General features: G+C 40.9%; 2 protein-coding genes and 1 long non-coding RNA gene across 7 annotated transcripts in view; 2 read left to right on the top strand and 1 right to left on the bottom strand.

Moving 5' to 3' along the window:
* The window catches only part of LOC148131196 (uncharacterized), a 31,592-nt gene extending 11,253 nt beyond the window's left edge, over positions 1-20,339 (top strand). The window contains exons 2-3 of the long non-coding RNA XR_015748555.1: positions 18,627-18,698; positions 20,119-20,339. This is a non-coding gene — a long non-coding RNA (uncharacterized LOC148131196). The remainder of the gene's footprint in view (positions 1-18,626; positions 18,699-20,118) is intronic.
* Positions 10,441-20,586, bottom strand: LOC113418862 (zona pellucida-binding protein 2-like). 5 transcript variants are annotated; one of them, XM_087960055.1, is made up of 10 exons: positions 20,523-20,586; positions 18,606-18,686; positions 18,240-18,353; positions 14,854-14,991; positions 14,314-14,526; positions 13,670-13,770; positions 12,941-13,115; positions 12,321-12,491; positions 11,179-11,257; positions 10,441-10,807 (listed from the first exon to the last, which is right to left on the bottom strand). In XM_087960055.1, exons 3-10 carry the CDS (start codon positions 18,274-18,276, stop codon positions 10,492-10,494), a joined length of 1,230 nt encoding a protein of 409 aa, XP_087816181.1. In that variant the 5' UTR covers positions 18,277-18,353; positions 18,606-18,686; positions 20,523-20,586; the 3' UTR covers positions 10,441-10,491. The 5 variants fall into 5 exon arrangements, with proteins under 5 accessions (XP_087816181.1, XP_087816179.1, XP_087816178.1 ...); XM_087960053.1 differs by having other exon boundaries at positions 20,413-20,558; XM_087960052.1 differs by having other exon boundaries at positions 20,395-20,545.
* Positions 20,546-25,854, top strand: SNAPC2 (small nuclear RNA activating complex polypeptide 2). The gene is made up of 5 exons (XM_026677936.2): positions 20,546-21,007; positions 22,611-22,724; positions 22,811-22,879; positions 23,140-23,410; positions 25,118-25,854. Exons 1-5 carry the CDS (start codon positions 20,825-20,827, stop codon positions 25,492-25,494), a joined length of 1,014 nt encoding a protein of 337 aa, XP_026533721.2. The 5' UTR covers positions 20,546-20,824; the 3' UTR covers positions 25,495-25,854.
* Positions 25,855-26,902: the final 1,048 nt, after the last annotated feature.

Here is a 26,902-nt window from a genome sequence, read left to right on the forward strand (position 1 = left end):
TGGATAAAGATCTAAGTTGATTGTGGGCCCACCAAATTCCTGATTCCTTGCCAGATTCCTGATCAGATGGCCCAAAGAGCAGAAATAGAAAAGTTAAGCAGCTTGAAAACTCAACAGCAGACATCTTCTCATGCTGGAAGAAACAGGAAAATGTCCCTTTCTTCCTTGTAGATGTTATGACATGAATTGTTGTTATGGCAAGTAAGGGAACTCTTTGGAATGGTGAGAGGCAACAGTGGGAATCAGCAGAGATCACATCTGTACCCTATCTCTTTCTTTCAATGTTGGAGCCTGGTGTTTTGATTATAAATGGAAGGAGCTTTTCCTTTCATGAATGACCAAGCTCCATATTAGTTAATATAAATATTCCAAAATAATAGATTATTCTGTGACAACATCCCCCCCAAGGGTTTTGTAGCATGCAGCAGATGTTCTTTCTATGACAGTATTTCATTCCAGTACTTAAAAGTGTCTGCTTGAATTGTTCCCGATTATATTTCAACTTAGAAAAAAATGCACCTCATAGTGTAATTTGCATTGCCTCAAGTCCTAAAAGCAATAGCAGAATCATTGAAGAACTCTAATCTGATTATGTTGGAATAATAACTTTGTCATGAACCATATAGTGATTTGGTTTTCAATGTTTTCTATCTGAAGCCATATCTCAGCTAAGTACCTAGAAATGCTTCTACTATTTTCTCAGTAAAAATGAGTACTATTTACTCATTTGAGATTCCATATAGGTAAAGAGAAGTATAGTACTTTTGTTTGCTTATGTGTTTCTATTAGCTTCTGGATCCACTGAACACCAGATAAAGCTTTAAAGGAGTTAATAAATGGGATCAACTAATGTTTGTAGGCAGAGCAAGGGTAAATTACTGTAAAAGAAATATAATCACAACAATAGCAACGAACAAATGGACACACTAGATGTACTACATATTCTTTGGTCTTTTGTAGTTATAGAAATTTGTAGCAGTTATAGAAATGTGCCACCAGATTACAAACTCTTAGCTTCTAAATTGCAGGTGGATGGTTGGATCATTGACATAAAAAAACTTGAGATCCAAGTTTCTCAGCCATAAGAAATGTGGACTTCAGCTCCCACTGTTAAGTCCGTCGTGGAAAAGAGACTCGGAGCCAGTGACTTGGTTTCAGCTCTTTATTTAGTTCCCGAGATCGGCTCAGGTCCAAAGGAAAAGCGGCGGCTTTTATTCCTTGGCCGCAGCTGCCACGGCCAATGGCACCGCTTTGAATCTCCCGCAATTAGTTTCCACCAATCGCGGGAGATTCGCGGCGGGCCAATCCGTGCGGCTCACTCGGCCAATCAGCTCGCCGTGCATCTTGACCAATCACCGTGCGGTGTTTACAAGTATGTTAATGACTGTACAGAACACCCCTCCCCTCTTGGTATGGTCCTACGTGACGTAGTCCCGTAAGTAGGCGGGGCTTCGTACTTGTCTACTTGACCTGCGCAGGTTAGTTGGTGCTTGGCTCCCGGCCGGTTCGGTCGGGTTCTGTGTTGCTCTCTGCCTCGTCGATGGAACCGTCTGGAAGGGTGAGCCGGGCCTTTCGTCGCAGCTCCCTCCCGGTCTACCCGGGCTGGTTGAGCTGCGGTTGCCGCTCCCGCCTGGTCTTTCTGGGCTGGTTGAGCTGGCCTGGCTGCTTCTCCCTGGTGAGGCTTCGAGCTGGCTGCTTGTTGGTGAGTATTCCCAGTTTCTTTCTGGTATGGGTTGGTTCTTGGGGTCCTCCCTCCCCTCTTGGTTTGTGTTGGGGGGGTTCCCTTCTTTTTCTGGGTGTGTGTCTGTGTCTGTTTGCGTGTCGGTTGTGTTTCCCGTGGTTGTTCTTGACCTTAGTTGGTCGATCTGTCGTTTCCATGCTCGTCCGTCGGTTGTCTGTAGCCGGTACAAGCGGGGACCTGTCACTTGGGTTATGGTTGCTGGTACCCAAAGTGGATCCCCGGTAAGGTTCCTTGCGTATACTGCGTCGCCTGGTTTAAATGTTCGGTCTTTGCTTGAGGAATTTGGGGGTTTTTCTGGGGTGCAGTCTGTCGAGTGGGGACCTTAATTTCCTCCCCATTAATAGTTCTGCTGGGCTTTTGTTGGTTGTTGTGTTCGGGGTTATGTGTTGTATAAAAAGCATTTTATTTATTTTCTCTTGGATTTCCCCATTTTCTATCTTTTGGATTGTTTTTTTTGTAAATTGAACCATCCGTTCCGCCCTCCCATTCGCCACCGGATGTGCCGGCGCTGTTAACGCGTGTCGTATCCCCCGCTCCGCTAGGAATTTTTCGAATTCCAGCGAGGTAAATTGGGGCCCGTTGTCGGATACGATGACGTCTGGGAGGCCGTGGGTTGCGAACAGCTTGCTGAGTTCCTTGGTAACGGCCTCCGTGTTGGTAGTTCTCATGTTGCTTACCTCCAACCAGTTGGAGTAAGCATCTACCGTAATGAGGAAGGTGTGCCCTTTCGTGGATCCGGCAAAATCTATGTGAATCCTGGACCATGGTCCCCTGGGGGTTTCCCATTCCAGGATTGGGGCGGCAGGGGGGCTGGGCCTGGTTTCCTGGCATCGGTTGCATGCTGCCACCCAAGCCTCGATTTGTTTGTCCATCCCTGGCCACCAGGCGTAACTTCTGGCCAAGGCTTTTGTCCTAACGATGCCTGGGTGCCCCTCATGTAACAATTCCAATACCTTTCCCTGTAATTTTTCCGGAATGACAACCCTATCCCCCCAAAGTAAACACCCTTTTTGTAATGACAGTTCTGTTTGCCAGTTCCAGAATGTCCTGAATGTTTCGTCGACGTCCTTTTCGGGCCACCCCTTCTCTACTCAATGTAACACTCGCGCCAGACGTTTGTCTTTATTAGTTTCGTGGGCAATGTCTGACGCGGTTATGGGTAGATCGGGTAGAGTCTCTATGCTAAGGGTGGCCGTCGTGGGTGCTGGGTCGGTGTCTAAGTCAGGTAGTGGCGTGCGGCTCAGGGCGTCTGCGTGGGTGATTGTCTTACCAGGTCGGTGGAGCTGGTAGCTGTAGGCGGCAAGGAATTCGGACCACCTTGTCATTCTTGGAGATAGAATGTTCGGGGTGGCCCTGTTTCCTGCCAGGATTCCCAGCAACGGCTTGTGGTCGGTGACGATGGTGAACGTCCGGCCGTAGATGTATTCGTGGAACCTTTTGACGGCGGCAATGATAGCCAGGGCCTCTTTGTCCAGCTGGCTGTAGTTTCTTTCCGATTTGGTGAGGGTCCTTGAAAAAAAGGCGATGGGTGCTTCTTTTCCGTCGGGGAGAGTGTGGCTGAGGACGGCACCGACGCCGAAAGGTGATGCGTCGCATGTGACTGCTAGTGGTAGGGTCTCGTATTGGATGAGGACGGCATCCGAGGTGAGTAGGTCCTTGGTTTTGTTGAAGGCGGCTTCCTCGCGTTTCCCCCAAGTCCACGGGGCCGCCTTGTCCAAAAGCCTATGCAAAGGCTCCGCCGCGGTCGCCTTCTGGGGCAGGAAAACATTATAGAAATTAAGCAACCCTAGAAATGCCTGTAGTTCCGTTTTATTCTTCGGCCTGGGGGCTTCCTTGATTGCTCTGATTTTTTTTTTCGGTTGGGTGAATTCCGTGCCGATCTAAAAGGTACCCCAGGAATTCGACCCTCTCGGTATGTAATTGGCAGTTTTCCTTTTTAACCTTCAGTCCCGCATTTTTGAATTTCGTTAGGACCTCCCTCAGGCGACCCTCCAGTTCTTTTTGGTTGGTTGCCAACACCAGTACGTCGTCAAAATAGGGCACCACCCCCTTGATTCCTTGCAGGAGCCTCTCCATGAGGCTCTGGAATATTCCCAGGGCCACGGTGACTCCAAACTGGAGTCTCTTACAGTGGAAAGCCCCCTGGTGGGTTACTATGGTTTGCGCCTCGGCGGTTTCTTCGTCGACCGGCAGTTGTTGATAGGCTTGCGCCAGGTCAAGTTTCGCAAAAACCTTGCCTCCCCCCAGTGAGTGTAGGAGGTGCTGCACTACTGGGATGGGGTAGGCGCTCTGTTGTAAAGCGCAGTTGAGGGTGGCCTTATAGTCCCCGCAGATTCTCACCGACCCATCGGGCTTGACTGGGGTGACTATGGGGGTCTCCCACCTGGCGTGGTCAATAGGTTCGAGGACCCCTTGTCTGATGAGCTTGTCTATTTGCTCATCGATCTTTGGCCGGAGTGCGAAAGGTACCCACCGTGGTTTTAGGCGTATTGGGGGAACGCTAGGGTCTAGGCTGAAGGAGATAGGGGGCCCTCGGTACTTGCCTAGGGTGCCGTCGAACACTTCCTGGAAGTCCCTTGCGAGTTGCTCCTCCCAATCGGCCTCCCCGATGTGATCGATGCCCGTCACTTCGATTCCGAGTGGCGCGAACCATTGCAGTCCTAAAAGGCTGGGGCGGTCTCGGTCCACGATTGTCAGTGGGAGCCTTGCTGTGCGCCCCTTGAAGGTTATCTCGAACTGTCCTGTTCTGACTACCGGGATGCGATTTCCCTGGTAGTCCTTGAGGATTAGTTTCTGGCTTTCCAGTCCCCTTCTTTGGATTTTGGGCACCATGCGCTTGATTTCCTGCCATGCAACCATGGAGAGGTAGGACCCGGAGTCCACCTCCATCTTGCATGGCTCGCCCTCGATGGCCACTTCCACATATACCTTCCGGGCGTCTGCGCTGGACGAATGGCCGATGACGACCGTCTGGTGGGTTTCCTCTCTCTGCCGATTCTCGCCGTTTTGGTGGCCCCGTCCGTCTCGGCTCCAACGATTTTTGGCTTGGCGGTCTCTGGTGCCGTCTCATCTCCGGTTGCTGTTGTCTCGTCGCCGGGGGCTGTAGTTTTTCTTAAGTCGGCAGACTCTGGCGATGTGGCCTCTTTTATCGCAGTGCCAGCATATCGCATTGAAAAATCGGCACTCCGATCGAGAGTGGTCGCCTCCGCACCCGGCGCATTGGGGTCCCGACTTACGACTTTGCTGATCACACCTGTCTCGTTCCGTCTGGAGTCGATGGATGTCCTCTTCCTCGTCCGTGGTGTCAGAAACGGAGTCGAGATCGCCATGGTGTGTGGTGGTGGTCTCTCAGCGGCTTGCTTCGGAGCGTGTCTTGGTTGCCGTGCCTGCCTCGGTGGTTTCGGTGCGGTCTCCGGCGTCTGGTCTCCGCATTCGAGCCGCCGATTTCCGGGTCGCTTCGGCTGCGGTGGCGTCTGCGAGGACGTCGGCGAGGGCGATGTCGCCTTTTGCCATCAGTCGGCTTTGTAGGACCGGATCTCTGAGCCCCAGGACGACGCCGGTCTCGGAGTGCCTCGTCCATGTCCGTAAACCCGCACATGCCCCGAGATTTCGTAGGTCAGCCATGAAATCGCTGATGCTCTCGCCCGCTCTCTGGTCTCGCCAATAGAAGTCGTGCCGCCTGATGAGGGTGGGCACGGCGGGGGCATAGTGGTTCCGGAGCAACGGCTCGAGATCGGCCCAGTCCATCGTCTTCACGTCCTCGGGTTTTGCGAGGGCTTTTGCCATCTTAAACACTGCAGGCCCGCAGTGTGTTAGAAAGACGGCTCTTTTCTTCTGCCCGTTGGCGTCCTTTAGGTTGCTACTTTCGAGGAACATCAGGAACCGGTTGGTGTACGATTCCCAATCCTCAGTAGCTGGGTTGAAGGGCATGGGTGGTGCGATGCTGGCCATCTTGTCGGTCTCGTTTCCTCCGGACACGTGTTCGATGGGAATCAGGCTTGGTATCCCACCCTCGTCGCCAGTGACTTGGTTTCAGCTCTTTATTTAGTTCCCGAGATCGGCTCAGGTCCAAAGGAAAAGCGGCGGCTTTTATTCCTTGGCCGCGGCGGCCGCGGCCAATGGCACCGCTTTGAATCTCCCACGATTAGTTTCCACCAATCGCGGGAGATTCGTGGCGGGCCAATCCATGCAGCTCGCTCGGCCAATCAGCTCGTCGTGCGTCTTGACCAATCACCGCGCGGCGTTTACAAGTATGTTAATGACTGTACAGAACACCCACAATTCCCCAGCAAGCATGTGCTTTAGATGAATATTTGGATCAGATTCCTGTCAGAACAAAACAGGACTTGTTACCTTAATTTCTGCCAGCAGTGTATTCATCAAACCTGCCTCCCTTGCTAACAAGATAAATACTGGGGATTATTTTGTGGAAATGCAGCCTCAGTTCTGGCCCATTTATTTGCTTTCTCATTAGCAATACATTCTTTAAGCTCTTTATCAAGAGCTGGCAGATGGGTGTTCTATTTATCACTGCTGCATAGGAAATGAGCAAATTAATAGAGCCTGTCAGATGCAAGACACATAAACTAGGTGTGCCCAGTTTCTGTTCCTGAAAAAATTAACAGATTAGGCTTCTGTTTCCTTGAGCCTATAAAGTATCCTTAATCAGGAACGGGCAACCTTTTGGTAGATGATAGCTGCACAAATGTTTAAAGAGATATTGAAGACAAAGTGTAAACAGCAGTGTCTAAACTTTTGGTGTTTTTTTTCTGCATTTTTAAAGGAACTATAAGGTCTTTGTTCTTTTAAGATAGGGCCACAATTCATCCTCCTGATTTTCTGAAGAACCAGAGATCATTCAAGGTCTTTATAATTGAGGAAATGTAGCTGGGTGGATATTATACAGATATTTCAGTCTTTAGCAAGGGTGGGGTATTTAAAAATAATGAAGGGGAGAAGAGCCCTCCCAAAGACAAACTGCTCCTATTCCAACTCTTAAAAGCACTTCAAGTCCAGAAAAACAGTTATAATCATGCCAAAATTCAGGAATAATTGCTGTTAAATTTCAGTGGAATGACTTTGGGGTGAGGGGAGGTGGGTATCCATTCATTATATTGAACCTGTTTTAGAGATTACACCAGTTTCTTGTATTTTAACTAAGTCAGGACTGACTTCTCATTTTCTTTCCTATTTCATTGTCCTTTCCTTTTGAGATAATTGCATATTGGTATATTTCTACTCTTCCTCCTGAATATGGCTCCATGGTTTCTCTCTTGAGAAATCTAGCACTTCTTACAGAAAGCAATACAAATATATTGTCTGCAGCATCTCAAACATTTAGAGCTGTAACCATAATTTGTAAAATTAAACATACCACAGATTACAACAATCCAAATTAAATATACAGTACTAGGATTCCCCCCCACCATAAAACAACAACCAGCAAGTATCTAGATTTGAACCTAAGACCCAGTTTTCTTGTCCCCCAACAATACTCGGATTTGCTAGATTTCTTATGAAAATTTTGCATCCACATAGAACCACAATTTGTTTAAAAAAACCATATAACTCACAAATGAAGGCAAATGTCCCAGGATAATGATGTGAAATTGAATTTGGGTGGGTCACTGGGACTAGAGATTTACTCTTCCGAGCTTTCTGGAATCTCTGGTCCCAGTGACCAACCCAAACTCAATTTCACATATGTAACTGTTGATTCTGTCTGGTGTTTGATCCCAAAGTGCCCTTTAAAGATTGATCTGCTTTGCCTGGCACTTTAGGGTATCAATGATAAGAAATATTATGTTTGGACATTGCCAGTGATGCTGCAGCAGTGACTTGTCTGTTGCTATGTTTAATTTTTGTTTGTCTAGCTAACTGCCATGATATTGATTCCACCTCTGGTTGAACAGAAAATTGCAACCATATTATGTGGATATAAGCCCTGCCATACTAGGTACCTATGCACCAAGATCACAGGCCTAACATTACCCATTTGGTCATAAACAACCAAACCCTTTTTTTAGAAATTTAATTTATATTTTAACTTTATTTGTGCCTACATAAAGAAATAAAGTAAACGAGCCATGCTGATAAAATGCTAAAGCATTTAAAAGTATTTAAAGGATTTTCCTGACATAACTAGGACTATCTACTGTTACATGTGGACCTCAGATTTATGGCTATTCATGGTTGCATCACTTGTGTATGTCTACTTTTATAATACTTATGCACAGGACATTTACCCAGATGATAGCTATGTGAAAAGTGTGTATTTTCCTAGACTGTTTTTGATTTAGGATTTGGAGTGATGTGAATATCCCTATACAACACAGTTCATTAGTACTCGAAGATAGTCTATTATTCTAGATTAGAATGAAGCTGATTTGGATGTTATAAGTCACACTTGCCATAGATACATCTCTGAAAATGCTGACAGATGCTGCTTAAAGGAAATGCCAGTAGATTAAACTTAGATGCCTAACAGTGAAGGATGTCAGAATCTATAGTTCTAATAAGTTTAATAATAACAACCTTGTATGATTCAACACATGGAAGGCTCCAGAGGTATCTTATTTGTTTATGGCTAGGAAAAGAAATTCAGGCATATTACCAAATAATACCAAAATTACACATTTGCTTTTTCTTTTTCTAAACTATGATCCAGAGGTGGGATTCAGCCTGTTCAGACTGGTTCAGGCGAACTGGTTGTTAAAATTCTGCTCAGTTCAACAAACTCAGTTCAGGATAATCCCACCACTGGCTGACCCTGACCCTGCCCATTTTTCAGGCTGTTTTTGGCCATTTTCCAGGAATTTTCAGAGCATTTTCTTGGGCCATTTTCAGGCCATTTTTGGCCATTTTCCAGGAATTTTCAGAGCATTATGGGCCATTTCAGGCCATTTTGGTCGTTTTCCAGCCAATTATGGGCTGGGGTTTTTTGGCCATTTCTGGCTGTTTTCAGGCAAAAAACAGCCAGAAAAATGGCCTGAAAATAGCTGAAAAACAGTACGAAAAATGAAGGAAGGAAGGAAGGAAGGAAGGAAGGAAGGAAGGAAGGAAGGAAGGAAGGAAGGAAGGAAGGAAGGAAGGAAGGAAGGAAGGAAGGAAGGAAGGAAGGAGGAGGGAGGGAGGGGAGGGAGGGAGGGAGGAGGGAAGAAAGAAGAAAGGAGATTGGAATGAGGAGAAAGAGAGAAGGAAGGAGGGAGGGAGGAGGGAAGAAAGGAAGGAGATGGGAATGAGGAGAAAGAGGGAAAGAAAAATCACTATTTACTATTACATATATAATACAGAATGGTGAAATAAAATTGTCTGCATCATATCCTATTCAGGTACAAAGCAAACCTGCTATGGCTCAGTATTTGGATTTATACATGACAGGGGACACTTCACAGAGCAAAAATTCAAAGTGTGGCTTATTCATCTTGACCAGCAGCCTTGCCCCAAAACCTACTTATGTAGAATCACAAGGTGATTGCTCTGTTCCACTGCTTAGAAATAATTAATAATAATTCATAATTTTGCTTCCAAGGGATTACTCACTCAAAGCTTCATCAGTGCTTGAAGTGCTGTGTGCCTACAGTTATCTAATAGTAAAATATTACAACTATTTTCACAATGAAAACACATTCACTCCTAAGAGTAGACAGTTCCTCTTCCATTACTAATGAACTTCATAGTGTTATCTTACCATCACTGAAATGATATAGTCTATTTTCATTATTGGGATTTTTTTTATACAATAATAGTTGAACAGTTTAAAAGATGCTATGGGCTTATTACCATGAAAGATGCCTCGAGGAACATGCCATTATAATATTATCTGCACTGTACTTCCAGCCATCTAGAGGTATCTTGAAGTTGTCATTAGCTGTTCCATGGTTTGCCCTCTTCTCTCAACACAAATCTCATGATGCTGCTGACAGTGACAGAATCAGTTGCAGGCATGCTCTCTACATTTGGTCATTAGCCTAGCCATCCATAGGGGTTAATCCAGCTTTAGCTTAGTCCCTTTCAGAATTGCCTGCACAGAGTATTGTCAACCCTTCTCCTTCTGCTACCATATTTATTTATTATTTTGGGGGTGCAAATGGGCTTTTATTGTAAATTGCTCCTGAGGAATCAATGGGATTTATTGCCTCTGCCACCTCACGTGTGATATGTTGGCTGTTATGATACAATATATTGCTTTTTAATAAGCTCAGCCTCCAACGTCTTACTTTCCTTGGTGATGGGAGCAAAATGCTTTGCTGGCGTCTCCACATCCTTTCACTGGCAGGGAGGTGGGGAAAAGGGGGCATTTGCACCAGGAAACTGAGGATTGGTTAACCCTTTCATTTCTGGAGGTGTTGTGTATAGGCCCAAGGCCAGGAGGCGGGGCTGGGTGTGATGAACGATGGCAAGCTGGCCATGCCCACCCAGTCACATGACCATCCAGCCACACCTACCCAGCCTGACATTAGATACTAGAAATGAACACTCAGCTCAAATTTTATTCAGCCTGCTAGCCTATGTTAGTGTAATAAGGTACAATGCGCTGTGGTTACTAAGGAATATATAACCTTTAACCTTCTTGGTATGGAAATAAAATAGCAGCAAAAAAAAAAAAAAACCAGCAGAAGAGAACCCACAGAAAATGAAACATCTGAGTAGGGTGGTTAGTGGGGACTAACCTATCAGCAAAACAGCAGGACCAAAGCTACTTCCTGGATAATAATTTATTGGGAATTATCATTCAAAGCAAGTTAGAGCTATGATGACAAAAGGCCTCTGGCACTAGGATTTGCCAGCCCAGGAAGAGCCCGTGGTTCTTGCATGGAAGGAGGTAGAGACATGTCCCCTTCCTTCTTGGGATGTTCAGAAGTAGAAAAAGTGATGGGGAGAGAATGACCTTCTTCAGTGGCTACAAGGGCAGTGTCATTAGCAGAAGCTGAAGCTTCTTCTTGTACTTTGGTCTCTTCATCAACTGTAGCAGAAGCAGGAGCTTCTTCTTGTACTTTGGTCTGACCATCAACTTTAATGGCGGAACGGCATTTCTGCCAGTGATGGCGAAAACAATAGCAACCGCTGCAAGAGAAGGACAGAGAAGCATTTAACTAGAAACATGTGAACCCTAAAAGACATCCACACCATCGTTTTGCCAAAATAACATTCTCTTTCCCATGAATTGTGTTTTTTTCAATTTTCTAGGAACCCACTGTATATAACCTTTTACAAAGCATGTGAGAAATATCATATACTGAAAAGCTGTTTTGTAATTGCTAACTTAAAAGAAGCTTTTAAGTAATAATATTTAAATTGTCTGATTAGATAATTTTAACTGGATCTTAATCCTTCTTTAGACGGATTAATTTAAACTGATTGCTCATAAATCTATCTGGCCTACCAACTTTTACAAGAATGAAATAAGATAGGAAATGAGAATAGTCAGAACTTACATCACAATGAGACAGAGGCAACCAAGTGGAGGCACAACAAAGGCTATCATCATTACAGAAAATCGATGTGAAGGAGGAACTATATGAAGACAAATTATTTTTATTTTTTATTTTATTTATTTATTTGTCAAGCAAGTATTAGATAACAGGTATAAGTATAAGCATGGTTATGAATACATGAAATGGATACAAATAAAAAAGAAACAATAGGACAGGGACGGTAAGCATGTTGGTGTGCTTATGCACACCCCCTACAGACCTGTTAGGAAAGGGGTGAGCTCAATAGTAGACAGTCTAAGGTTAAAGTTTTGGGGGTTTGGGGAAGAAACCACAGAGTCAGGTAGAGTATTCCAGACATTGACCACTCTGTTGCTGAAGTCGTATTTCCTGCAATCAAGTTTGGTGCGGTTTACCTTGAGTTTGTATCTATTGTGTGCTCTTGTATTGTTGTGGTCGAAGCTGAAGTATTCACTGATGGGTAGGACATTGCAATAGATAATTTTAAGGGATTCTCAGCACTCAAAGTCAAGCCTCCTATACAGTTATAGCATCTATCCCAATTATTATATATGGAAGGAAAACAGGAAGCTAGAATACATAAATATTGGGACCAAGCACTAAAACTACATGTTCACCTGCTATTTTTTCATTTCCACTTACCACTATATAAACCTTCCCAAACCTAGTGTTCTTCCCATGTGTTAAGATTCGCAACTAGGACAATAAACTAAATGTTTGTATTTATTTACAAACAGGATTACAAAAAAAAAAAAAAAAGAATCTTAGAAACTGTATTTTTCAGACACCTCCGTAACCATACCCACACACTAATGGAATATCTCACCACTTCCTTCTATTTATGTCATTGAAAGAACAACACTGAAAAGCCAAACAAGACATGTTAACTACATTTATGCTTTTAGTATGGCGCTCTTAACAAGTATAAGTAATGTTAGTAGGGCTATGGGGTTGCTTATGATTATGACTGAAGCAAGAGGAAAAAAATTGAATTCTTTTCCTGCTGTAGTCCTGAAAATTTCTTCTGAAGGTAGTATTTGTATTTTAAAAAATAATCAACAACTGACTGCCAATAATTGCTGCCAAAAATGGGACCCTAAGGAAATATCCAATCTAATACATACCTCTCATATTCATGCAGTCTGCTGACGTTCTGGCACCAGGGTGAGAGGTAAGCCAATTGTTGTCACATGAAATACAAAAGACTGTCCCATAGTGCAAGCTATAGCTCCCAATTGGACAGAAAACACAGCTGTCAGTGGTAGCCACACTGTATGTTCCAGGGGGGCAGAAAGCTGTCCAGAAAAATGGCAGATAAAGAGAAAAAAGAAAGGGTAAAGTGAAAAGAACAAATGTCATGTCTCCATTAACCTAATTTGTTGGGTGCAGATAAGATGAATTTCAATGTTGACCACATAAGGGCAGTCCCTATCAAAAGTATCTTTTTAAAAAATCTGAGCTCTTCTGAACATTTTTTATTAATTTATTGATTTGGAGGAATCATATGCAGTACAGGCTAATAAATAAGTAAGTCCCTATATTTGGACAGAATCTGCATGGGTTCCAATATACACCTGACAGAGCTACAGAAAACATTATATGAAAAAGACAAGACAAATGGATGGGAACAGAATGGGTAAAAGACATTCCCACAGCACAGAGAGAAACAGAAGTTTATAGACCAAAGACAGTGTTGTCTGAAGACAGATGAGGCAGTAGCTTTTGGATCACCTGCTTAACTCACTACAGCAGTCGGGACAGTATGACTGTAGCTCCTGTGTCTGTCCATAACCTTCTTGGCACTTTCCATCTTCTAAGAAATTGAAAAAGGTGTTGACAAAAGAAACATGCGAACCATTTGATGTTTCCAGAGAAAAGTTTTTATTCTTATCCATAAATTCAGTCATGGCTTCCTTGGCCTGTAGAGCAATGGGTCAAGAAAAGAAAACTTTTGGAGCTCCAAAGTGAAATAGATAACCACTTTTCCTATGAGTGTGTGTGTACATTTGTGAGTAACTGAAAAAAGAGTAAAAAAATAAGCGAACAGGAAATTTAGGAGGTCAGCAATTGCTGTTAATGTCATGTATATTCCATTAAAATGAGTAGGCAAAACTTAGTTAATTGTATACTAAATGTCTTATGGATAAAAGCATGCATCAACTTCTTCAATAGGCTTGTTGTTTGATGTTCTTGATTCCCACCCCACGGTAAATAGCCCCACCATCATAGATCAATTAAGTATTAACTATTAGTTTGAGGATGCAAAATGCATATTCACAGATTCTGATTAGGTGTAAGTGTAGTGACAAGAGCAGAATAATAAAGCCATGCATCCTGTTAACCTTTGCCAGATGTGGTTGATCCAAGTACATGAAACCTCTTGTTGCCTTTTGAAAGACAAGCTTCCTAGCAGGCATTTGGTGAAAATGTAACTAGCTCCAAAAGTCATTTCCTAGTGGGACATATTACAAACCTCCTGTAGATTTTTCTGGACTGCTGAGTGGTAACATTCTAATGGCATTGAATCAGTCTGAGGGTAGCAGGATTTATCCCAGTCCTTTCCAAATGGAGTTACTGGAAAACAAAAATACATTACTGTTCTTGTGATCTGTTCTAACCACTAGATTCTCTTTTTTTACACCACACACAGAATCCAAACACCCTGAAATACTGCAAAATAATAATACACAAAACATTTTCATCACAATCTTTTTTTGGACAATGTTCTAGGCTCTTTGGAGAAGTGCTTTCTAAAGTCAATTGATAGTATACTACATGCTTTCCCCCAGTTTGCATGCAGCATGAAAACTACAGTGGCTAAACTTTAGACAGTTGTCTACTTCATAATATATTTATATAATAGTCCTAGCCCTCAAACAAGAGCTTTTCCACCACTCCAAGAAAACAATTCTTTATCCAAAATTTATTATGAGCAATAGATAGTGATTTCAGGGAAACTTTACCTCTGAAAATTTGAAAGCCAAACTTAAAATAGAAAAATATTCTTTTCTCCATGAATCTTTCCCAGGCTAAACTTCACTTTCTCCCCAAAGTACAACCGAAATCTATCTTTCTGATTTTATCTGATTTTATTTTATATTCCTTTTTGGCTCTGACCTTTTAGCTCTACTTGGAGGTTGAACTCATCCAAAGGCTGCTCCACAGTAGGAAAGCAAGTGGTGCTCCCAGAAAGGAGCTCACAATGTAGGTGGGACACCAATTGACTCAGCTGTCTGTGTAGACTCCTCACAAACTCACGTGTTAGTGACTTATCACATGAGTTGCTCTGAAAAATCAGGAGGACCTGTAATTCTCCACGTATGTGATACCCTGAGAAAAGGAACAAAATGAAATTTAATTTCCACTATAAGGATAGTGAAGGTGCCACATCGTAGCAATCAGGAAGAAAAGATCAGATTCCAAATTCTGGAAACAATAATGAATTATTAGAAAATTGAAAAGGTATGTTGGCATGCGACTAGAGGATCCAGTCATGGGAAAGCTGTTTTCTTCACACTTGTTTCTGAAAAACATTTTCTTCCACAATCTCTCCACATAATCAAATAAATCAAATCAAATGTTGTTCTCTTATCAAGCATCCATAGCATTGGTTTCCTATTGTTTAGCTATCCTTCATAACAGCAGGGATATACTCACCCACCACCGTATGAGAGAAACTTATAGTATGGAGCTGGTCTTCCTCTGTGAAAGAGATGGAACAGGTATAGCGCCCACTCTCCTCAGCACGAAATTCATGCAAAATCAGGGAGGCACCAGAATGGAGAGTTAGGTTTTCTGGAAAGCAGACAATAAAGTCAAATCATTCGAGAATGGCAACTTTATCTTAGTCAATTAAACAAAGCACCTGCACTGAACTAGAAATTTTACTTATTCATTTGTTATGGCTGCTCAAATCACATACAGTAAGCCGACAGCTTACAATATTAAAATTTCATAATGTAGGAACTCATAACCCACTTCCAAAACCATTTAACAATTCTTTTGGAAATGAATCTTCTGATTGCCCAGTTCATGAAACCTTGGAACCTATGACTATCCCACATAAAATCAGTTATTAACCTATCTTTTTCATATCATGCCTTTACTAAAAATGTACCTTCTGTACTTCAAATTTTAAAATTAAATATATCATTAATCATATAATTAAATTACATGCTTGGAAATATTAGGTTTTCTCATGACTTACTCCAATTATTATTTTCCAGTCAAGGGCCTTAAAGATATAAAAATGTATGTGTCTCAATTAAATAGAAAAAAATAGCTATGTCAATGCATTGCTACACTCAGTAATGTCATTTAAAGCAGTTGTTCCAATATTTTCTGCTTTATAAAATAGATACTAGAAAAATGAGCCTAATCTATTGAAATGCCTAGATAAATATAGAGAAATTATTATTAAAATTAGAATTCTGATCAGCTTGGCTTTTTACCTGGGAAGTTGAAAAGCACACTTGCAGATTTGTCTTAGGGGACTAAAATTGTATGTTTGTAGTTGGATAAGAGTCAAATAATTAGGACTACCTGAACTACAAAAATCTGGAGGACCACTAAATGACAGCAGAGTTAGAATTTTCTGCATCTTAGTGCCATCACTGCTAAACAAGTAATTCCCTCAACCCTGTTCAACTATTACAAAGTCTGCACTACTGTTACTGTTAATCTTGTCATCATTCGTTACCACCCATCCACTCCCACTTGTGATTGTATGACTGTAATTTTGTCGCTTGTATACTTATGATTTATATTGACTGTTTCCTAGTATGATTGATTGCTTATTGTACCCTCTGACTATCATTAAGTATGTACCTTATGATTCTCGACTCCTGACGAATGTTTCTTTTCTTTTATATATACTGAGAGTATTTACACCAATACAATTCCTTGTTGTCCAATCACACTTGGCCAATAAAGTATTCTATTCTGTTCTGTTCTGTTCTATTCTATTTTGTATAATGTTTTTGTAGCCCACATATATATCTACCTGCCTCACTGTCTCAATCCTCCTTACCTTAGAGTCGACCAATATTGGTCTGCAATCAGTAGCATCTGGGAGGGCAGCCCATTAGTAAGCCATCAGTGTAATTACAGCACTACCATCACTGCCAATTCTTAAGATTTGGATCCAGGAGGAAAAATTGGCTTGACAAGCTAAATTTCTTTCTCTAGACTGTATTTCCATCTCTCTCTGTGTGCACATTCAGACACACATAACTATTAGCAAATCAAAGATTATACACTTGTGCTTTTGCCTAAGGAAGAAGTAAACTATGTGCCCTCCAGGTATTTAAAGTTATATATTTATACAAGCAACACATTAACAACACTTTGAAAGGAATATCATGAAGAATACAACGTAATACAATAAATGATTTCAGAGATATTTGCAGTTGTACATTTGTAATATTTTGGAAAGATACAACATTTTAAACTTCTACATTCCATATTTCTGCTCAGAAAAAAGAGGCATATAGAGGAAGATGATCTGTTGGGAATTACTTTATTAATATAACTAAACATTTGAAGCCAATTGTAAAAATAGCAAATTTTAAATAATTTTTCAAAATCCTTTCTTGTATTTAGTTTTTCAGCCAATGTTATAATCCACACTTTTAAAATGTACTGATGCAAATTAAAAAAGCATATGCGAGACCAAGTTATACAATACAAGTGAACAGCCTGGTACCTGATCCACCTACTATCAGAATAAGAGACAGACAGAAACTATCACTTCCATCCAAAGAGAATAGCTTCTAATGCATTATATTACAAGTATATTTGAACTTTGAATGCACCATAAATAAGGTTCTCATTTAATACACAGCAATTGTAGGAATTCTTTCATAACTATTACAGTAAATCTACTTATCTGAATTTATCCTTGAATGTCTATTTATTTGTTTTCTTGTGGAAAGCTGATAGTGAACTCATATCTTTTGTTACAATAAATGGGCAGTAAATTATTACGTTGCACATTTTACAAAAAATAAAACTAGAAATAATACTAAAGGTTGTTGTGCAATATTTCCATCTCCTTAAAAACCTTTGTCCAGATTGAGTAACTAAGTGGGTATTATCCAGAAATAATATTAAGTTGGAAACCAACTACAAACAAAAAGCCAATTTAATAATATAGTTTTCAGGTTGTGTAATGCCATTTGTAATTTGTATTTAGAGTCAATTTTTAATAACTTGTTAAACTGGAATAGGAAATAATTTTATATTCTAATTTAATTTAGCAAGTTCAAATCTTTTAACAGTCTTAAAAAAGAATCCTCCAGACATTCTGAAGTCCAAAAGTCCTAACGAGGATGACCAACCATCAGATATTTTAAGAGTTGCACACCCAAACATCTGAAGGACACCAACTTATCTACCGCTGCTCTTAGGTTTAGCTACATGCAAGGCACTCTCAGATCCACCAGTTTCAGCTTGGCGCATTGCTGGCATTCTGCCATCAATCGGGGAAGGGACAGAGAAACAAATGGGCAATAAAGCTGTATAACTTATTGATGGGAAACTAGGAGGGGGGATTGACAGTTGAAGAAGAACAGAGTGTTTTGAAATCCAGTTTGTGAAGGCATGATGGCATCTTCAAGGCAGTTTACCATGAGAGTGAAATTTTACCAGCCCAAACAACTTCAGCATTTCCCAAAACATCTCAGCGATGCCAGATTGGCTACACACAGACAGACCATGGGGGGAGGGCTAAGAGGAACCAAGGGGTTAGTCCTGTATTGGTGCACAGGAACTTTAGATTCTGCTTGGCTCTACTTCAATCAGCATCTCTTAGCAAAAGTGCCTTTTCACTTCAAGCAAATGGAGTTGAGAGTTTTACTTCCCTAGGAGATCAGACTGGGGCAGGTCTGACAGGCACTTGGAATTTATTCCTACTATAAAATATTTATAAAGTATTTGAATTCAGCTCTCCAAAAATCTGAGGCAGAGTGATCTAAAGAAGCTTTGAAAGCCAGAACATATTCATATATACCTCCACAAGAAAGCCCTGAGCAACAAAGCCTAACCTCCATTTTCCAGGTTCCAGTTGTAGGTAGGATTCATACCAATCACAACATCTGTTTTCTCAGGCTTGCATGGTAGAGTGAATTCCTTGGCACCAATGTGGACAAATGTGAGTTCTGAAAGAAATGAAAGTGAAGTACAGTCCTAAGAGAGTAGGATGAAAGGTTCTTCAGCTGTATTAATGTATAGTTCTAAATAATATGTATATTTATGACTAGATCAGTTGGACAGAACATGATGCCATGACTAGACATTTAAGACTTTAATATCCAGGGGTTAGACATGTGAAAAAGCTAAATACCCCCATCTATTGTTAGAGATCTCAAAGTCTTCCTGGAAAAGTGAAGTTCAACTTTATTAATTTTTACCTGTCTCTTTCTCTTCAATAGGTGCTTGCCCTGAAGACGTTTCATTATCAGACTTGTCCAAATCACGAAAGAGTGCACAGCCTGAAAAACAAGGTAAAACCTCTGCAAGCTGCTGTGGAAATTATTTTATGTGCAAAGTATTTTTCTTTCGTTTACAAAGCTGCCTTTTCCAGTATAATGGTTCACTGAAACTCCAGAAAGCTAGCTCCTATCTAGCAACAAAGAGTAAGGTAAAAGTAAAGGAGAATATATTATCAGATCTTTGGATCATAACCTGATTTTATAAGGAATTCTCACTCACAGTTTCATAACAACCTATATATTCATTACAGTTGGCCTCGTTTTAATACAGAGAGCCTCAAATCAGGATTCACGGCTAGTTGAACTCACCACAGCTTCCTCATAATCAGGTGGCCAAATCACAATCAGTGCACTTACTGTACTGCTTCCACTATTGCCTTCCTGCATTCTTCAATCCATTGTTTGCTATTAGTTTCAGTGGCTCACTGAAACTAATAGCAATATGTACTGTAAGTAGCAACGTGTGTATTAAGAAAACTGAGAGTAATGAACAGATGTGAAATATAGTTACTGAGTTCACAGGTGTTGTCAAGTATAACTGTGATCTCATATAACCAACCTTTTATTCCCCCTCCCCCATGTAAATCAGAGTATCTAAAGTGGGATTTCTTTGGATTATGAGTCTATCCATCTCAAGTTATTAATATTCAGATAACTTTATAAGCATTTTCTTGACTAGGAAGTTTGTGCTTATAATTTTCACTATTATGGCATAGGGAACCTATAAATCAACAAATAATATTTAGTTTGGGCGATATTTTTGTACCCAATTTAAGTGTCTTTTAAAGCAGAAGGGATGGTAACACAACTATAATCATTATTTGCCAAGAAATATGAACTCCCGTGCTCTTAAAATTGAAAATATCGAGATGGGTATTTGTATAACTGGGTAGCTGTCAAATTTCTAAATGTTCACTGAATGGACTACAAATATATTGTCCTTATACAAAGTATGTACGCATGTTATGTCTTAGAGACTTGCTCAAAACATGGCTGAGTGAATATTTACTTCAGTAAACCATTAGCATTCTCCTATTAGCATCTACCTCCTGTTTATTCTTCTCACCTCCCACCATTTGCCCTTCCCTTCACTTGATGGGCTTTAAGCTGCTAAATAAAATTAATCATTTACATCTGACTTCCCCCAAACTTAAGTTTTTCATGAAATAGTACAGACAGTCATTTTGCCTGCGAGCCAAGATGAGCGTTGGACTATTATTTCATCTGTTAATGGCCAAGTCAAACTGTTTTTTTAATGTTCCCAACAAACAGAATAAATTACTGATAAATATTGCTCATCAGTATGAAGGCACCGTCATGCGCTGGACTTTCAATCTTTTGTCTAGAGCTACCTCATCTTTACGACACAATAGCCCTACATAGTTGCATGTATCAAAGTCTTGTCCTATTCAAGGCGTTCTACATCCCACAGACAGAATCCCAGCCTCCAAGCAATGGGAACCAGAATAACAGAAATAACAAGAGTTGGAAGGGACCTTGTGGGTTATCTAGTCCAACCCCCACCTAAGCAGGAGACCCTACACCATTTCTGACAGATGGCAGTCCAGTGTCTTCTTGAAAACTTCCAATGGTTGAAGCTCCCACCCTTCTAGGACCGGCCACCTCACTGCAATCTATCTCCATACCAGGCCTCTCCCAAAGAAAGAGGATTATGAGACCCAAAGCAACTCCAACCCCTCGACCTGACATGGACATGTAGCCAGACTCGAGGACAATTTGCTCCGCGACGGAGGGCGTTCCCACTCTATCCCCATGGTAACGAGAGGGAGGAAAGGCATTGGTACGCAAGCCTTCTGTGACTCCCCGACCGCTTACCGGCCCCGCCCCTCCTTTGGAAGCGTCGGCTACGTCACCAGCCCCCTCTCCTCCTTCCGGTCGCCGGTGGTTGCGTAAGCTGCCTACGTCATCAGAAAGCGAGTCTTGGAAATCGTACCTTGGCGAGGTGTTTGTGTAACGAAATGCGGTCTTGAGCCCCGCGGGCTGCGAAACTTTGTGGGCGGGAGGAGTAAGGAAGGGGGCGGCGAAATTCGTTGCGCGGGAACGCGAAGGCGCTGTCCCCCCCCCCACGCGCCGGCTTTTTCTTAGTTTAGCGCCTGGGCTTTTCTGGGTGGAGAGCTATGAAGCCCCCGTCGAGGCTGCGATCGGCGCCCGCTCGCTTCCGCCTGGACCCCGCAGTCCGGGTTTGGACGGATCGAGAAAAGCGACGTCTTCTCCAAGCTTTGAGAGCTCAAGCCCAGACTCCGGGCCCGCTGCGGCCGGAACAGCTGAAGAAATATTTGCCTTCGAGAAATGAGGATGAGGTGGGTTTATAGGCGCAGTCTGTGGGTTGGGATGATTTAAAAGGCTTCGGTGGGATCCTCCTAACACGAAAGACAGGAATATCTGAAGAATTTGTGCTAGAATGTATACTATGTGCTATAGGTAATTACTTACTGTTACGGGTTGAAACTGTTTTGGGTTATCCTAGTCACTGTTTAATCTGGACATTATCTTTCATTTTAACATGGCCCATTTTGAATTTCAGCTGCCCAAATACGAGATAAATAATAGCAGTGATCTAGCCTGAAGATGGGAACTTAATATATTTCTAATTGTGAAGTGGGTTTGAAAGTGGAAGGCGAATGCCTTTGAGTGATGCAAACAGGACATTTAAAGATGAAATGGAAGCGTCCCAAGCTTTTGAAAACAAAGAGAAGAGAGAAGAAATAACTACAAACCCTTGTCTCTGTGATAAAGAATGTGGAACATACACTAAGAGTTTATCTTGCATATATGTAGCCTGCTGAATGTATAGCTTTTGAATGGTAAAACATAACTCTTGAATTGTAAAAGAAGTCTAAATGTCAAACAGCAATACTTTCTTATGTCTAAAGAAATGGCACGGCTATGAATAAGTTTTTCCATGTTTAAGAATTCATCATCAAGCCAAATTTAAATCAAAGCAGAACTGTCTGTTAATAGAAAAATGTTTGCCTTCCTATTAGTGTGTATTTTTATTACATTTCCATCTAGCCTTTCTGCCAAAGAAGTCAAATAGCATACATGAAGTCTCCCCATATTTTAATCCTCAAAATTACAATTCTGAGATACGACTTTGGACTAATTATTTCTCAGGTCCAAAATATCCATGAAATGGGTTCCATGAGGTAAAAAAGGCAAAAAAAGAGAGAATAGAATGAATAGAATAGAATAGAATTCTTTATTGGCCAAGTGTGAATTTGTCTTGGTGCAAATGCTCTCAGTGTACATAAAAGAAAAGATACTTGAATACAACCAGCTTTCTATTAGTAAAATCTTGTCTCTTAATAAGGTGTTCCAGTTTGTTTAACTAGCAGGTTTCATAGCTTGAAACAGTTTGAAAATCTCTGGATCAGATTCTCCTGAGTGTTAAACTTAGCAATAGACTTATAGACTGAGTCAGCATATTGCCCCCAACAATCTGGGTCCTCATTTTACTGACTTCGAAAGGATGGAAGGCTGAGTCAACCTTGAGCCAGTCACGATTGAACTCCTGGCAGTGGGCAGAGTTTGCCTGAAATACATTCTAAACAGTATGCCATCACAGCTGTTAAGATTCACTTAGTGTTTGTGGCTAAAGAATTTTCATTAATGAGTGACTCTAGTTCTCCATTTTTGAAAATGTAAAGTTCAGTAGATGTCTCAATTTGTTCGTGCAATCAGAAAAACTTACAGTTGGGGGCTTTCATGAAGTGGGTTGGATATAACTATTCCTATGACTGACAAAGCACAACGTCACAGAAAACAAAATGATTCTGCTTTGATTGTAACATTTCTCTTTTGCACAGGAATAAACTGCATTTTTTTCTGAAAATAACCATTTTCAATGCTGGTTTAAGAGTAGAATATGCCTTCTTCTAAACATTCATGTGTGATATTTTGCAGATCTTAGCATTTGTAGACCTCCTGAAAGAACGTGTGGCAAGGGAAGCAGTCAAGGCACGGTATCGATATCGCCAATGCAAAGAGAAGGATGCCCCAGTTCCAGCACCTATAGAGGTCTGAAATTGTTAAAAGTATGGCTTCAGAAATAAGACAAGTAGGCTAAAAGATACTCATTTATTGTGTCATACTCTCTATTCCAGGTATGGATTCATTTAGCTAAGAAGTTAACAGGTTGCCTTGAGGATGCAGTAACAGCTGCTTTTTCCCAGGTAATAGTGATATCCTCTCCATGACATCTTATTAAGATAAATATTTCTATGAATATAATAATTTCAGAGATTTTAAGGTTTGAATATGCAAATGTTCTCTTGAAACAACCATCTCTACCATTGCTAACTACAGCTATTCAATCCTTTGATTTTCATCTTTCCAAGCAGAGATGCAATAGTTGAAAATATACTCTGTAGAGAATTTCTGTTTTCTGGCACTCGAGTTACTGGATATTTTTTCTTCTGATTACCTTAATTAGGTTTTAACAATTGCATCTGCGGAACCACTCTCTTTGCTTCACTCTGTGCCACCAAAGCCTGTAGAAGTAAATGCTGCTCAATGCATGACCCCAGCTGTTCTTAGCAAGAATATGAAATCCAATACAGAATCTGAGGAAGCAACTATATCATCAAATATAGAACAGTTGACCCCTGCAGAAAATGGTGAATTACATGTGGACTTTGAAAAAATATACAAGTATCTTTCAGTAATCTCACGGGGATCTAAAGCACCAGAACTACCACCTGGTGGTAAGTCAGGATTTAGACCAAGATGAAAAGATAAGATGAACTATTCTTGCATCTGGAGTTATATCTATTTTTTGTGTGGGTGGCAGTAATTGTTTTATTTACTCTATCTTTAAATCTTAGTTGCTCTTATATCTACTTTTTAATATCATGTTCTTTATTATAAATTTCATTTTCGTAAACTGTTCTGGGTTCTTATTGAAGGGAAGACTCTTAAGTTGCATAGAAGCTGCAGGGAATGAAAAAGCCTTAGAACTGGAAAGAACATCTTGAACTGTCTCCAAGATTTTCAGTACATTTGAAAGCTTACTTACCAATAAAGGAGAATATTTGTAGCTCAGGGTTGAAATCAGGGATCTTGATGCTCTCTGAGCTTGGTAGTTTTTATCTAGACATTTCATTACCCAAACTGCGTAACATCATCGTTTGTCAGAAATGGTGTGCCATTTGTCAGAAATGGTGTAGGGTCTCCCACTTGGGCAGGGGGATGGACTAGATGACCTACAAGGTCCCTTCCAACTCTGGTTATCTGTTATTAGCATTTGCCCTATTGGTGTTAATGGGAGCGGTCTTGGAGGTTCTGCTGTTCCCAGTGGCATTTGGTTGGACTGTTTACTGATACCTTGTTTGGCAGTTCTTGATTAGGGCAGTAGAACCTCCAAGACAACATCCATTAACATTGACAAGGGAAATATTAGCACTGGTGATGTCACCTAATTTGGGTAATGAATTACCTGAAGAAAAACTACCAAGCTGGGAGCACCAAGGATCCCTGAAAGCTTGTTTGTTCCAAGTGTGACACTGGTGAGAGATACTTTATATTTTTAATTGCAATATTGATGTGTGAAAGCTATAAAAACGAGTAGCATTTACAGTGAAGGAAGCAAGAATATGGCAGTTGGATAAGCATTTGAGATTTTGGTTGTGTTGTTGGTGTGAATTAAACACATATATAAACTTACAAACTCAATAGTTATTTTACTTTACAGTTGCAAAATTTTCACTATAGGAATCAGCAGAAATTTAAAATAAAGCAGTTCCCTAGTTTCCCAGTTGTATAGAGATACAAAAAAAATGGAAGTCCATAAAGGCTCCACCTACAATGCATTCTGCAGAAAAATTATCCATTCTAAACTATAGTAAACAAAAGAGCAGTTATGAAACATGTAGTCTGTACTGCAATGTTTTAAAATAATTTCCCATCCAATATGCTAGGGCCAGCTCTGTGGGCCACCTACTTTTGTACTTTTAGGATGATAAATGAAGGAAAGGCTTGTTTAAAGTTCCAGTTATTCCTCATGAGATCAAAATAAAACGTGCTTGTTTATTAGCAATGTTTATGGAACAATGGTTGAGATTTTAGAGTAGGAAAAATTTTCAAATGCAAATTTCTCCATGTGAAAATAGGAATGAGAAGTGAGTTAAGAGAATCTTCTACATATATAATAGGGAAATTATAGATGTTATTGTAATGACCAGTTTTCATTTAGCTTTTCATACAAAAAGCATGTTAGTAATTGCCAGAAATCTCTAAGACTTGGAGATAATTAAATTCAAATAAGATGATGCAGGAAAGAGTGAACAATGACAACTATTTTGCTAGACCTTTTGGGGAAGTATAGGAAGTATAAACTTGTGAAAATGTCAATTAGAAAATAAAATACAGCATGAATTACTTCCCAGTCACTAATTATGTTTTGCTTCCTGCAGAGTCAGCTGTTCTACTAGATCTGCTCTTGTCATTACCAGAAGAACTGAGTCATCTGGATTATAAGAAACTTAAGGGACATATGTATAAGTGCTACATTGATTTAAGTGCACACTATAAGAATGAAAAAAATACAAGGAAAGCAAAGATCAGTCCTCTTGTAAACAACAGTGAAGATCTTCCTGAAACATTTTATAATGTACCATCAGTCGGAAATAGCTTTTCACAAGAAAAAGGGGATACTAGCTGTAGTGCTTCTTCTATAAGTGTGACAGCATCAACATCTTCCACAGATTGGAAGACACTGGGTATTTGCCCATTGAATTCATTTTGGTTTCCTTTGGATATTCTAGCACACAAAAAAGAGATTTTGGATTGAAGACTTATTTTATTACATGTCATGAAGAGTGGAAAAACAACTGTCATATTTTGGCCAAGCATGGTCCCTTAATTTTGTTCAGTGTTTAGCATTGGACTTGTCAATATGTCTACTTTGTATTTTTAAATCAATGATATATGTGACCGTTTAGAATTTTTCTTCCAAAAATCCTGAAGTTTACTGGTTATTACTAGGAAATCAGTCTCATCTTAGAAAGTTTGTGCTTACATAATTAATGTTCCGACTATGCATCTTTGTTGTCAGGATATGGATTCTTCCTGAGGTGTCAAATGCAATCAGCGTTATTAAAGTGTTTCTGCAGTATAAGAGCTGAAATGTTTTTTTTACTACTATGAAAAAGATTGCATGCTCCCAGGCATGATATTCCCCTCTGAAAAAAAAATCGGGGCCGGCCAAAAGAGACCCCCCACCGCGCGCCAAGAAATCGCTGCCCAGCTCCCTTTTCCTGCCGCTCAGTGGCCTCCGCTCGCACCGCCCGCCCGGGCTCCGCTCGTACCGCCCGGGCTCCGCTCGCGGCGATTCCCAAAAAAATCGGAATTCCGATTTTAATCGGAAGAATATCATGTCTGATGCTCCTTTATGTATAATTGGCCAAGTTCCTTTACTTCAAGATCACTTTGAATAATTAACTTCTGTTAGCTGATGGTGAGGCAAAATTCCTGTTAAATTTCTGGTTTCTTATTTCATGCAATCACTTCATAAAAACAAGATAATTCCAAATTGAGTGGAAACTTCAAAATCTCATGTAACCTGATGTCTGCAGTATTGTCAACCTGCAGTAGCTTGATTGGTCTGCAGATCATAAATAGGAAATAATTAATGTAAGTGTAGCTCTGTAATACTTTCAATACAATATAAAAGTAATATTTTTATTTATTTACTTGTATCCCATCTTATTTTACAAATAAGGCACCAAACATACCCAATACCCCTTCCTCCTATTTTCCTCACTGCAACAACCCCGTAAGGTGGGTTGGGCTGAGAGACAATGATTGAGAGTGAAAGTCACCCAGCTGGCTTTCATGGTTCAGGTAAGACTAGAATTCACGATCTCCCGCTTTCTAGCTTGGTGCCTTAACCACTAGACTATAGCATTATTTTCTTAAAATAGTTAACAGAAAATCTCATCTAGCATTGCTTGCTGTACATGTAGAAGAGAGTGCATTTTAACAAGTATATGCAATGTTATTTAAGTAGCAAATTTAATTTTCCTTCAAAAGGTGTTTAGATTGTAAATTAGCAATAACACTTAGAGTTATATACCGCTTCACAGTGCTTTTACAGCCCTCTCTAAGCAGTTTACAGAGCCAGCATATTGCTCCCAACAATCTGGGTCCTCATTTTACTGACCTCAGAAGGATGGGAGGCTGCGTCAACCTTGAGCCGG

This window comes from Notechis scutatus, chromosome 3 (genome assembly GCF_049901735.1).
Source record: "Notechis scutatus isolate UNSWTSFEM ecotype Mainland chromosome 3, rNotScu1.2, whole genome shotgun sequence".
Lineage (NCBI taxonomy): Eukaryota > Metazoa > Chordata > Lepidosauria > Squamata > Elapidae > Notechis > Notechis scutatus.